At 45.7% G+C, this 13,889-nt stretch overlaps 1 protein-coding gene across 3 annotated transcripts in view; it reads left to right on the forward strand.

Annotated features, from left to right (window-relative positions):
• The window catches only part of cdh11 (cadherin 11, type 2, OB-cadherin (osteoblast)), a 205,692-nt gene that overhangs the window by 111,088 nt on the left and 80,715 nt on the right, over positions 1-13,889 (forward strand). For all 3 annotated transcript variants that reach the window (XM_080186691.1, XM_080186693.1, XM_080186692.1), the window contains exon 2: positions 7,317-7,770. In XM_080186691.1, coding sequence (XP_080042817.1) covers positions 7,543-7,770 — 228 coding nt within the window. In that variant the 5' untranslated portion in view covers positions 7,317-7,542. The remainder of the gene's footprint in view (positions 1-7,316; positions 7,771-13,889) is intronic.

Genomic DNA, 13,889 nt, shown 5'->3' on the forward strand with positions numbered 1-13,889 from the left:
TGTACCTGTCCAGGGAGTGTTTAATGGGGACAGTGTAGGGGGAGCTTTACTCTGTACCTAACACCACGCTGTATCTTTCCTGGGAGTGTTTGATGGGGACAGTGTTGAGGGATCCTTACTCTCTACCTAACCCCGTGCTGTACCTGTTCTGGGAATGTTTGATGGGGGACAGTGTAGAGGGAGCTTTATTCTGTACCTAACCCTGTGCTGTACCTGGCCTGGGAGTGTTTGATGGGGGACAGTATAGAGGGAGTTTTACTCTGTATCTAACCCCGTGCTGTACCTGTCCTGGGACTATTTGATGGGGTCAGTGTAGAGGGAATTTTAGTCTGTGTCTAAAGCCGTGCTGTACCTGTCCAGGGAGTGTTTAATGGGGACAGTGTAGGGGGAGCTTTACTCTGTACCTAATACCACGCTGTATCTTTCCTGGGAGTGTTTGATGGGGACAGTGTTGAGGGAATTTTACTCTGTATCTAACACCGTGCTGTACTTGTCCTGGGTGCGTTTGATGGGACGGTATACGGGGAGCTTTACTCTGTATCTAAATCTGTGTTGTACCTGTCCTGTGAGTGTTTGATGGGGACAGTGTAGAAGGAGCTTTACTCTGTATCTAACCTCATGCTGCACCTGTCCTGGAAGTGTTTGATGGGGACATGTAGAGGGAGCTTTACTCTGTACCCGTGCTGCAGCTGCCCTGGGAGTTTTCGATAAGGGCAGTATAGAGGGAACTTTACTCTCTGTCTAATTCTGTAGCTGTCTGGGAGTGTTCAATGCTGACACAGTGTTGTACAAAGGAGCATGAGAGAGGTAGTGTTGGCCAAGTTAATGGGTCTAAAGATAGACAAGTCCCCTGGGCCTGATAAGGCATCCCAGGATACTAAAAAGAGAGGGCGAGGGAAATAGCAAATGCACTAGCGGTAATTTACCAAAATTCACTGGACTCTGGGGTAGTTCCCACAGATTGGAAAAGAGCAAATGTGATGCTACTGTATATCCACCACTTCAACGGGCAGAGAATTCCAGAGATTCACCACCCTTTGAGTGAAGAAGTTCCCCCTCAACTCCGTTCTAAACCGCCTCCCCTTTATCTTGAGGCTGTGCCCCCTAGTCCTACTGTCTTTTTTGAGCGGGAAGAGTCTCTCCACCTCTATCCTATCCATCCCATTCATCATCTTATACGTCTCAATGAGATCTCCCCTCATTCTTCTAAACTCTAACGAGTACAAGCCTAGTTTATTCAGCCTCTCCTCATAGCTCAATCCCCTCAACTCCGGTATCAGCCTAGTAAACCTCCTCTGCACTCCCTCCAGGGCCAAAATATCCTTGCGCAGGTGCGGCGCCCAAAACTGCACACAGTACTCCAGCTGCGGCCTCACCAATGCCCTATACAGCTAGTTCTTGATAAGAGAGGGGATTAAGGGTTATGGGGAGAGGGCGGGAAAGTGGAACTGAGCCACAACAGATCAGCCATGATCTTATTGAATGGCGGGGCAGGCTCGAAGGGCTAGATGGCCTACTCCTGCTCCTATTTCTTATGTTCTTATGTTCTTACTGTTTGAAAAAAAAATAGACAAAAGGCAGGTAACTATAGGCCAGTTATCTATCATCAAGGTGGTAATAATGAGACATCTGGATATAAATTGTCCCATTGGAAAGACACAACATGGGTTCATAAAGGACAGGTCATGTTTGACTAATTTGATGGAATTCTTTGAGAACATTACATGCATCGTGGTCAGTGGGGAACCTGTGGATGTGGTGTATCTGGATTTCCAGAAGACATTTGACAAGGTGCCACACCAAAGGCTGCTGCACAAAATAAGGTGCATGGTGTTACAGGTAATGTATTAGCATGGATAGAGGATTGGTTGGCCAATAGAAAGCCGTGAGAGTGAGGGTAAATGAGTGTTTTTCAGGTTGGCAATCAGTGACTAGTTGTGTGCCTCAGGGATCAGTGTTGGGACTGCAATTGTTTACGATTTACATAAATAATTTGGAGTTGGGGACCAAGTGTAATGTGTCAGAATTCACAGATGGCACTAATATGGGTGGAAGAGCAGAGTGTACAGAGGACACTGAAAGCTGCAAAGGGATATAGATAGTCTAAGTGAGTGGGCAAGGGTCTGGCAGATGGAGTACAACATTGGTAAATGTGAGCTCATCTATTTTGGTCGGCACAACAAAATGGACTATTATTTAAGTGGTAAAAAAATTGCAGCATGCTGCTGTGCAGAGGGACCTGGGCATCCTTGTGCATGAATCACAAAAAGTTGGCTTGCAGTCGCAACAGGTAATTAAGAAGACAAATAGAATCTTGTCCTTCATTGCTAGAGGAATGGAGTTTAAAAACAGCGAGGTTATGTTGCAGCTGAATAAGGTGCTGGTGAGGCCACACCTGGAGTACTGTATACAGTTTTGGTCTCCTTACTTGAGAAAGGATGTACTGGCATTGGAGGGGTTGCAGAGAAGATTCACTAGGTTGATTCTGGAGTTGAGAGGGTTGGTTTATGAGGAGAGACTGAGTAGACTGGGGCTAAAGCCAGGAATTCAAAAGAATGAGGGGGGATTTATAGAAACATATAAGGGAATAGATAAGATAGAAGCAGGGAACTTGTTTCCATTAGCGGGTGAAACTAGAATTAGGGGGCATAGCTTCAAAATAAGGGGAAACAGACTTAGGACTGAGTTGAGGAGGAACTTCTTCATCCAAATGGTGGTGAATCTGTGGAATTCCCTGCCCAGTGAAGCAGTTGAAGCTATCCCATTGAACATTTTCAAGGCAAAGATAGATAAATTTTTGAACAGTAAAGGAATTAAGGATTATGGTGAGCGGGCGGGTAAGTGGAGCTGAGTCCACAAAAAGATCAGCCATGATCTTAATGAATGGCGGGGCAGGCTCGAAGAGCCAGATGGCTTACTCCTGCTCCTAGTTCTTATGCTCTTATGTTCTTACCTTCTTATGAGCAGACACACAAACTCCAAATGCTACAAATAAAAAAACAAAAATGGAGAATCACAAGAAAATATGTTCTGGGTTTTCCTGAATCTGGGAATTTTGAAACTGGAATGGAATGACGAGAGAACATTACTGTTCCATACACAAGAATTGAAGGCTGATTCCATTGGCTCGTTCAAAGAGCCAGCACGGAGGTGATGGGCAGAATAGCTTCCAACTGCATCATTCTATCATTCTACAAACACAGGAAGAGGAAGAGACTATTCCCTCCCTCAAGTCCATTAACACCATTCAACAAGATCATGCTGGACCTCCATCTTCACTTCACCAACCTGCCTCTGGTCTGCATGCTGGAATGTTACACTTGGCTGATTATCCCCTGTAATCCACAGCGCCTCCATTTATGAACATCTGAACATATAAACAAGGAGCAGGAATAGACCATTTGGCCCCTTGAGTCTGCTCTTCCGCTTAATAAGGTTATGTTTGATCTGACAGTGCCCGCAAATCGATATCCTCCCTCCCTCTCCAACCCATAGCCTTCTACTCCCTTACTTATGGATGAATCTATCCAGCTCTGCCTTAGAAATATTCAAAGATCCCACTTCTGCCACATTTCCAAGAAGAAAATTCCAAAGGTTCACAAACACGCTTGAGAGAAACCAATTTGCCTCATCTCCATTTTCAATGGACTAACTCTTGTATCAGTGACTCCTGGATATAGCTTCTTTCACAGCAGGAAACATCCTTTCCACATCCACCCTGTCAAAAAGCCCCTTAAGATCTCATGAATTTCAATCAAATCACCTCTTGCTCTTCTAAACCCTGGCTCCAGGGTTTAGAAGCTTAGCCTGTCCAAGCTTTCCCATGGGGAAGGTGAGATCAGGAGATTGAATTTGATGATTGACCATGATCAAGTTGAATGGTGGAGCAAGTTTGAAGCTCTGAATGGCCTCCTCCTGCTTCTATTTTCCATGATTATACATTTCCTCAGAAGACAACCCACTGTTAGTTTACTAAACCTTCTCTGAACAACTTCCAACACATTTATACCCTTCCTTAAATAGAGTGACCAATACTGTACACAATACTCTAAACATAGTCTCACCAATGCCCCGTAAAACTGAAGCATAACCTCTCTACTTTTGTATTCAATCCCCCTCACAATAAATGCGACCCATTTTATGAGATTTCCCTCATACTTGCTGTGCCTGCATACTAGCCTTTCATGATTCATGCGCTCAAACACCCAGATCCTTCTATATTTCAGAGCTCTGTAATCTCTCACCATTTAGATAATGTACTTTTCTTATTCTACCTGCCAAAATGGACAATTTTACTTTTGTATTAAACTTCATGAGTGGGATTTTCCATCCACACTCAACCAAGACCGGAAAATCCCGCTCGAGGTTAATGGATCTTTGCATGGTCCACCCCCCCCACCCCCACCCAACCCCATCCCACCCCACGTGGCGGGCAGGGTGGGCAAATTCTACCCCATGAGTCAGATCTTTGCCTACTCATTTAACCATTTTGTGATCTTGCTAGGTCCTCTTCACAACTTGGTAACCGTCCCTACAATCCCTTGCTCCAAGTCATTGATATAAGTTGTAAACGATTGAAGTCCAAGCATTGATCCCTGTAGCATTCCACTCATCCCTAGGAAATTACCCTCTTGGTCTTTGGATGGCGACTTCAGTTACAATACCAACACCTCACCACTTCCCCCAATTTGGACACGTTATTCTCTATTAATTCATGGGACATGGGCGTCGCTGGCTGGCCAGCATTTATTGTCCATCCCTTCTTGCTCTTGGAGGGCAGCTTAGAATCAACCACACTGCTGTGGCTCTCTAGTCACACGTAGGCCAGACCAGGTAAAGTTGGCAGATTTCCTTTCCTAAACGACGTTAGTGATCCAGATGTGTTTTTCCAACAACCGACAATGGTTTCGTGGTCATTGCTAGATTCTTAGTTCCAGATTTTTTTTATTGAATTCAAATTCCACCATCTTTCCTGGCGTAATCTGATCCCGGGCCCCCAGGACATTAGCTGAGTTTCTGGATTAATAGTTTAGTGACAATACCATTGGGCCATCGCCTCCCAAATGTGATCAATATTTTAATAATTGTTTAGGACGGGAATTCTCGCACTGAGGGTTTGAGAGTCTGAAGGGCATCAATGGTGGGGTGATTAAAATGGGAGATGCACTGGAGGTCCGGAGTAGAGAGATGCAGACATGTCAGATAGTGCTACAAAGGAAGAGTTTGCAGTCATGGTGTGCTATAATTGAACCACAGTAGTTGACACGCCAGTGCAGTAACAGGGGGGTGCTGAATTGGCAGAGGTGCTATCTTCTGGATGAGAAGAACTCCAGCCCCCGTCTGCGTTCTGAAGTGGATGACAAAGATCTTGGGACTCTGTACGATATCACGATCCCCTTCCCCAGAAAGCTCAGGAAGCTGGAGCTGCAGCCTGCATTTATTTCAAGTTATTGAATGGAAAAAAGCTTGATTGTTTGTTGACGTTTGCTGACAATATCACTGGAGAAGGAGGGCACTCTTTCATTTCAGCGCAATCTCCAACTCATTTATCACTTCAGCTTTTATCAATTCCAGATGTGTGAGGGAAAACATTTCCTTTGATAGCTTGATGTTGTAAAATTAATCATGTCTCAGCACTTTACAGATAATTAATAGCAAGATAGCGAATGCACTAGACTCGTGTGTGTGTGTGTGTGTGTCTGAGAGTGCATGTGTGCAATTGTGTGTGTGTGAATGAGTGTGTGTATGTGTGAGCGTATGTGAATGAGTGTGCATGAGTGTGAGTGTTTCTGAGAGTGTGTGTATGTGAGTGTATGTGAGTGTGTGTGAATGTGTGTCTGAGAGAGTGTGTGTATGTGTGTGTGTGCATGTATGTGTGTGTGTGTGTGTGTGTGTGTTGAGTATGTGGGAGTGTGAGTGTGTGAGTGTGTCTGAGAGTGTGTGTGTGCTTTGATTGTGTGAGTGAATGTGTGTCTGAGAGTGTGCATGTGTGTGTGTATGTCTGTGTGTGTGTGCGTGTGCATGTGTGTATCTGTGTGTGCCTGATAGTATGGGTGTGTGTGTGAGTGTGTGTGTGTGTGCGTGTGTGTGTGTGTGTGTGCCTGATAGTATGGGTGTGTGTGCGAGTGTGTGTGTGTGTGAACTTGTTTAAGAATCAGTTTATGATGAGCGGTGAATGAAGAGTGCTCGCTTTTCATTTCTCTTTTTCTCACTGGCTCTGAGTTTTTATGCTGGACCACACAATGATTCAAGTCCAAACAGCGCGTCAGCCCCAAGGGACCTGGACAAGCGACTGTGTCTCTCCTTAAGGAACAGGTCCTCCTTTAGGAATTGGACCTGAACCTGTAGTATAGGTTAGGGCAGCTGATCTTTCAAAATCATGTTCAGAAGTAACAGCTGGAAAAGTAAGACAGGATTGAGAGACAGAAAAAAACACACATTTTAAATTTATTTCTTTAAATCACCAAGTATGATAAAAATCTGAAAGAGTGAGACTCCACACTTGGTAAAATGTTTCAGTGTCAGAGAGGTTGTTTGGCACTAATTGGGACTGATCATGTCATTGAAATTGTACTTACACTAAAATGACCAGATTCTGGCATAATCAATTGGCATCCAAAGGGTAAGTATCACATCTTTACACCAAGGTTTGCGTCTCTTGATTAGATAATGTTATAATGAAGCTTTTGGAGCAGTTTGGTGGCACAGCGGTTAGCACTGCTGCCTCAGTGCCAGGGACCTGGGTTCGATTCTGGCTTGGGTCGCTATCTGTGCAGATGTTGCATGTTCTCCCTGTGTCTGTATGGGTTTCCTCCGAGTGCTCTGGTTTTCTCCCACAGTCTGAAAGGTGTGCTGGTTGGATGCATTGGCCATGCTAAATGCTCCCTCAGTGTTACCGAACTGGCGCCGGAGTGTGGCGACTAGGGGATTTTTACAGTAACTTCATTACAGTGTTAATGTTATCCTACTTGTGACACTAATAAATAAACTTTAAGCTTCTGGAGCAACAGGGCATCTCGGAGAGCAACTTCACGATTCCATGTTTATTCTGGTGTGTGCGGACACCAGAGTTTGCTGTCTGAATAACTCTGTGGTGATGGAAATATCTCAGGACCGTTCTCATTACAAAGTCCACGCATTCAACTCTGACATTGTGGCTATGTTTCTCTTTTGGATTGATTACCTGAGCTCATAAAGAAGGCAGTAAGGAGGAAGTGTTCTGGGCTACATCTTGGTTCATTGCTGAGTGTAAGATTAACTGTTGCCCCTTCAGGGAAAGACTAACAATCTGATTTTTCTACTGTGTGATCTTGTAGGTAATAAAGTTTGGGAGTCCTGGCCTGCGGACTGGCAATGAACTATCGAGCAAGCAGTGAGTCAGCCCAATGAAGGAACATTGACGGACAACCCCCTGCTCGATCGAGAGTCAGGGCAGTTTGGACGACCTATCGGGCCTCCCCAAGCCCCAGCTGGCCACTGAGCTCAATCCAGCAAACCAAAACAAAAATCAAATAGATTAAAGGAACGCAGATTGGAAGCGAGATGAGGCGAGACTTTTACTTACATTGCGTTCTGGCGTGCCTCGGCATTGTCCATTGGAGTCAACCTGCCCTTGCCAGGAATTCCACTGGCTCCCGGGGGTCAACTCGATCTCATCATGGACTCGGTGTCAAAGGCCAAGTGCTTCACAGATCCAAGAGAGGCTGGGTGTGGAATCAGTTCTTTGTAATAGAGGAGTACACAGGTCCAGATCCTGTACTCGTGGGCAGGGTAAGACCTTCTTTCATTCTTTCTCATTAGAAGATATGGACTATGTGCTTACATACCTTACATACTTTACAGAGGTCAGTCAGCCGCTCATACTGCTCAAATTCATGGTGACTCCTCTACCTCAACTCCACCTCCCACAATATCCCCGTAAATCTAGCCTCCTTATCTGGGACACGCTCACCAATAGGGCAACCGCAGCCCTCTGGAGAGTTCCGGAGATTCACAACCTTTACGTAGAAATAGAATCCCCACAGTGCAGGAGGAGAGCATTCGGCCCATCGAGCCTGCACCAATAACAATCCCATCCAAGCCTGCCCCGTAACCCCACGTATTAACCCTGCTAATCCCCCTGGCATGAAGGGACAAGCTAGCATGGTCAATCAACCTAACCCGGCATGGTGGCGCAGTGGTCAGCACTGCTGCCCCACAGCTCCAGGGACCTGGGTTCGATTCCCGGATTGGGTCACTGTCTGTGTGGAGTTTGCATGTTCTTCCTGTGTCTGCGTGGGTTTCCTCTGGGTGCTCCGGTTCCCTCCCACAGTCCAAAGACATGCAAGTTAGGTTGATTGGCCATGGTAAATTGCCCCTTAGTGTCCCGGGATGTGTACGTTAAGGGATTAGCAGGATAAATATGTGGGGAGATATCCTCATAATATTTACCTTGTTGAACCATTGCAGAATTTTATAATTTTCCGACCAGCTCTTATTCTTCTAAGTTCCAAACTGAGGACCCATTGGACAAGCAATTAGGCTTGTAACTCCTTTTCCCCTGAGGCAGCGATGTGGAGAGTTCACCCTGGTGGATTCACCCAAGATGTTGAGACCTGATACCCTGTGTTTGCATTATTTGTTTCTCTTGTTCAATGCCCTGCCCCAGTCTCACAGCTTTAACTACCCCCCCGCCACCTCACATAGCCTACCCCCCCCCCCCCCCCGCCCCCCCCCCCCCCCGCCAAACCACATCTCCGTTCCCTACTCTTGTGTGGGGTCACGTCAACTCCAAGTGTCAAAATGGGTTCACATTGGGAAAATATCTCGGAAACAATGTTCGAAGGAATATAGATAGAGACTCCTCAACCTCTCCTCAAAGGACAAAGCCTCGCCCTAGGAATCAGTGAAGTGAACCTTTGTTGCTCTCCGTCTAAGGCTAGTATATCTTTCCTTTTATTAATTTGATTTGATTTGATTTACCATTGTCACATGTTATTAGTATACAGTGAAAAGTATTGGTTCTGGAGCACTTTATTGACAAAACATACCATTCATAGAGAAGGAAAGGGGAGAATGCAAAATGTAGTGTTACAGTCATAGCTAAGGTGTGGAGAAAGATCAACTTAATGCAAGATAGGTCCATTCAAAAGTCTGATGGTAGCAGGGGAGAAGCTGTTCTTAAGTTGGACAGACATTTGTACCTTTGCCTGCTCCTGAGGTAATGAGACTAAACCTGTACAGCACACTCCAGGTATGGTCCATCTAGACCCAACATAATTGTAGTAAGACTGATGTACTCTTATACGCCAATCCTTTTGAATTAAAAAGTGGACCATTTGCCTTCCTAATTGCTCGTTATCCCTACGTGTTAACATTCTGCGCACGTTTCATGGCTCAGTATAAATGCAAACATTTCCCAGTCTCAGAATTTACAAAAACGCTCTCCTGTTGTATTTTCCTGCCAACGTGAATAACTTCACATTTCTCTACGTTATATTGACATCTTTCCCTCTGCGTTTAACCTCTCAAAATCCATTTTCAGCCTCTTTGCGTGACCCTCACAAAGTTCACCAGCCATCTTGGACGTGACACTTGATCTCCTCACCTCAGTCATTGGTATGAGCTGTAAGTTGCTGAGATGCTGATCTGCTGATTGCAGAATGCCCATCTGAAAATAACCCAATCATTCCGACACTCTCTTCTATCCATTAACCATCCTTAATCCATGTTACCTCCATTCCTATGAGCACCAATTTTCCTTAACTGTCTCTGGTGTGGGCACCTTATTGAATATTTTTGGATATCTGGATTGATAAAATAAACACACAGGGAGTAGAGGGATGCAGGCGGTTGGTCTAGATAGGACAATATGACTGGTGCAGCTTGGAGGGCCAAAGGCCCTATTGCTGTACTGTTCTTTGTTCTTTGGTTTGCTTTTCTTGAGAAAATCCCACTAAGCTACATCCATTTGTTCCCTCTTGTTGACCCACGAGCTACAACTTCAAAAGACTCCTGCAGATTTGTCAAATGTGATTTCCCTGCCATAAATCCACGCTGGTTCTACCAGAGCATATCATGATTTTCTAAGTGCCCTGTTAGTAGATGCCTAATAAAAAATTGAAGCAGTTTCCAGATCGCTGCTATCACATCTTATTTTCCCTCCTCCTCCTTCCAGGAACAGTGATGGAAGCTTTAGGAATCTTAGGAATATGAGAGCAGGAGGAGGCCATTCAGCCCCCCCCATGTCTGTTCCATCATCCAATTAGATTATGACTAATCTACCTGCCTCCGATCTGCGTTCCTTAAAATGGAACAAAAATCTCAGCTTAGAAGTTGTCTGTTGCCCGTCCACCTCAACAGCTTGTTGTGTGGACAAGTGTAAAGTTGTTTCAAGTTTATTTACTCGTCACAAGTCATCTTACGTTCACACTGCAATGAAGTTACTGTGAAAATCCCCGAGTCGCCACACTCGGTGCCTATTCGGGTACACTGAGGGAGAATTTAGCATGGCCAATGCATCGAACTTGCACATGTTTGGACTGTGGGAGGAAACCGGAGCACCTGGAGGAAACCCGCACAGACACGGCGAGAATTTGCAGACTCCGCACAGACAGTGATCCAAGCTGGGATCCACACAATGTGAAGAACTGCTTCCTGATGTTGCCCTTAGCTGGCCAGCTCTAATTTTAAGGTCCTGTCCCCTTCTTTCCGTCCTGTTAGAGCAATTAATTTCTCACTGCCTATGCCTGACATCTTTGGAGATGTTAGGGGGAAGTTTTTCACTCAGAGGGTGGTGAGTGAGTGGAATCGGCTGCCGTTGGTGGTGGTAGAGGCAAACTCGCTGGGGTCTTTTAAGAGACTTCTGGATGAGTACATGGGATTTAATGAGATTGAGAGTTATAGATAGGCCTGGTAGGTAAGGATATGATCGACACAACTTGTGGGCTGAAGGGCCTGTTTGTGCTGTAGTGTTCTATGTTCTATGCCCTTTGATCACCTCAAACATCTCAGTTCAATCAACCTTCAATCTTATACACTCAAGGGAATACAAGGTTATTGCGACACATTGTTGGCGAATCATTGTCTCCAAACTCAATTTCTCCTCCAGTGAGTCACTAGTCAAGAGGACTGAAAATTGACGAGGGAGATTTTTCCAAGTTTATCAGTGTCAAAACCAGGGTAAGGAGTAAGACGGTTTCTGGCCCTAATAAGATTTGAGAAAGTGAACTCATTCATATTGCTTCAACACACCCAATGATGGATAGGAAAAGAACCAGCACGTCCCACAATGACTGCCATATCCATTCCCGATTCCACCCAAAAAAAACCATGTGCTCTCCCAGGAGAAACAAGATATCAGTCAATTACTGATTTTTTCTCACTATTTATTTAAAAAACCCCATGTACTAGAACAAACCAAACAGAAAATGTTCTGATTTGCCCATGGCATGAAATTTCACCGCACTGTTCCTTTCCCCTCCACCTGCTCCCCCTGCCACGTTCCTGCCCCCAGAATGTATTGAGAAAAATCTACCCTGTCCAGGCATGTGGGCTTTATTCACTTAAAGATGATAGATAGCATGCAAAGTAAGGACATCTGTCCAGTACGCGCCCATAACTGGCAAAGCTTAGTATCCGAGAGCATAGTGCCCGATAAACAACCTACTCTAAACTTGTTTTAAGTTGACATAAGAACATAAGAACTAGGAGCAGGAGTAGGCTATCTGGCCCCTCGAGCCTGCTCCGTCACTCAATAAGATCATGGGCTGGTCGTTTTGTGGACTCAGTTCCACTTACCCGCTCACTCACCACAACCCCTAATTCATTTACTGTTCAAAAAAATTATCTATCCTTATCTTAAAAACATTCAATGAGGTAGCCTCAACTGCTTCACTGGGCAGGGAGTTCCATAACGTTAACTTATTAGTCACAAGTAGGCTTACATTAACCCCGCAGTGAAGTTACTGTGAAAAGTCACCACATTCCAGCGCCTGTTTGGGTACACTGAGGGAGAATTTAGCATGGTCAATGCACCTAACCAGCAGGTGTTTTGGACTGTGAGAGGAAACCAAAGCACCTGGAGGAAACCCATGCAGACATAGGGAGAATGTGTAAACTTCACATAGACAGTGACCCAAGCCAGGAATCGAACTTGGGTCCCTGGTGCTATGAGACAGCAGTGCGGACCACTCTGCCACAAACCTGTGTTTGCCTCAAGAATCTGCAGAGAACAGTGATCGGAGAATTTGAGTCTTAAGTTCTCTTACCAGAGGTGCCATACTCGTAACCTTTTTCTCCACCAGAACAGTCATGTCCATTGCAGGGTTTTGTCAATTTCCCCTTCACCCCAGCCCACACCCATACAGTGTAAATATCACCCAATCTTCAGCTCTGACAAAGGGTCATCCGGACTCGAAACATTGGCTCTTTTCTCTTTCTACAGACACTGTCAGACCCGCTGAGACTTTCCAGCTTTTTCTATTTTTGATTCAGATTTCGGCCCCCACAGCTTTTTGCTTTTATGTTATTACTACAGCAGGTTTTTGTAGCTTCATCCCAGCCCAGAAAGTACTCGTGTTTCTGAGTCACAGCCTTGGGGACGTTGCGAAGCACTTTACAGCCAATGAAGTATTTTTGAAGTATAGGCGCTGCTGTGATGTAGGGAACACAGTGGGCACATTGTATGCAGCAAGCTCCCTCAAACAACAAAACAATAATCTGTTGGGGTACGATTGGTTGAGGAATAAATATTGCCTGGAATTTTACCATCCCGCCCATCATGGGAATTGGAGCGGACAAGGGTGGGAGAGGGGAGGGGGGGGGGGGCGGTGGGGGGGTGATGAAGGGGGGAGGTGGCAGAACATAGAAAGGTCCGTTGATCTCGGGCAGGATTTTATAGTTTTGGGAAGAATGAGGCTGTAAAATCCCACCCGCTGGGCGGAATTCTATCGGCATGTCCGCCTGAGGATCGTACAATCCGGCCCGAGGCCAAAGGAGGATGCTGTTCTCCCAGCCTTGTCCTTCCCCGGAATCCGAGCAGGCAATGCCGGTAAAGTTCCGGCCACCGTCTCTCCTTGAAGATGATCTCACGGCATTGTTTGTCTTTGCCTGAGAGGGCGGGCATGGCCTTGGTTTCTCGTCCCATGTGAAGGGTTACACCGCTCACATCGCAGCGCTGTCTCAGTCCACGGTGCCGCTGTTCAAAGTCTTTGGAGCGGGACTTGAAACTCTAACCTTCTGACTCAGGGATGAGATTGCTACCTGTGCCAATGCACATTCACACCACCTCCCTAGAAAACCCATCGCCCCCTGCTCCGTCTCATCAGTATTTTTCCACTAACGCCTTCTTAAATGTCATGATGTGCTTGGCTTGTACAGGTGCCCTGGAATTTCATATTCTGATAACGCTGTGCTGGGGGAAACAAGAACTCTGCCTTTACACTTTCAGCGCTGATTTTACTTTTCAAACTGTTTAATAGCTCATTTAAAACAGTGAGAAATTGAATCACAGACTCTAATGTGCATTATAACGTCTGTTGTAGGTAAAATGTTAGAATCCGTCATCAAGGAGGAAATAGCGAGGCGTCTTGAGGGGAACTGCTTGATAGAGCAGACGCAGCACGGTTCCGTTAAAGGGAAGTCGTGTCTGACAAATTTACTGGAGTTCTGTGAGGATATGTCTAGGGCGGTGGATAGAGGAGAGCCGGTGGATGTGGTCTTTCTTGATTTTCAGAAGGCGTTTGACAAGGTACCTCACAAGAGGTTATTGCAGAAGGTCAGGGGGCATGGAGTTGGGGGTAGGGTGTTAGCGTGGATAGAGGACTGGTTGTCAAATAGGAGGCAGAGAGTGGGGGTCAATGGGTGCTATTCGGATTGGCGGATGGTGACTAGTGGAGTGCCCCAGGGGT

Source organism: Carcharhinus amblyrhynchos, chromosome 4 (genome assembly GCF_965287045.1).
Source record: "Carcharhinus amblyrhynchos chromosome 4, sCarAmb.v2.hapA, whole genome shotgun sequence".
NCBI lineage: Eukaryota > Metazoa > Chordata > Chondrichthyes > Carcharhiniformes > Carcharhinidae > Carcharhinus > Carcharhinus amblyrhynchos.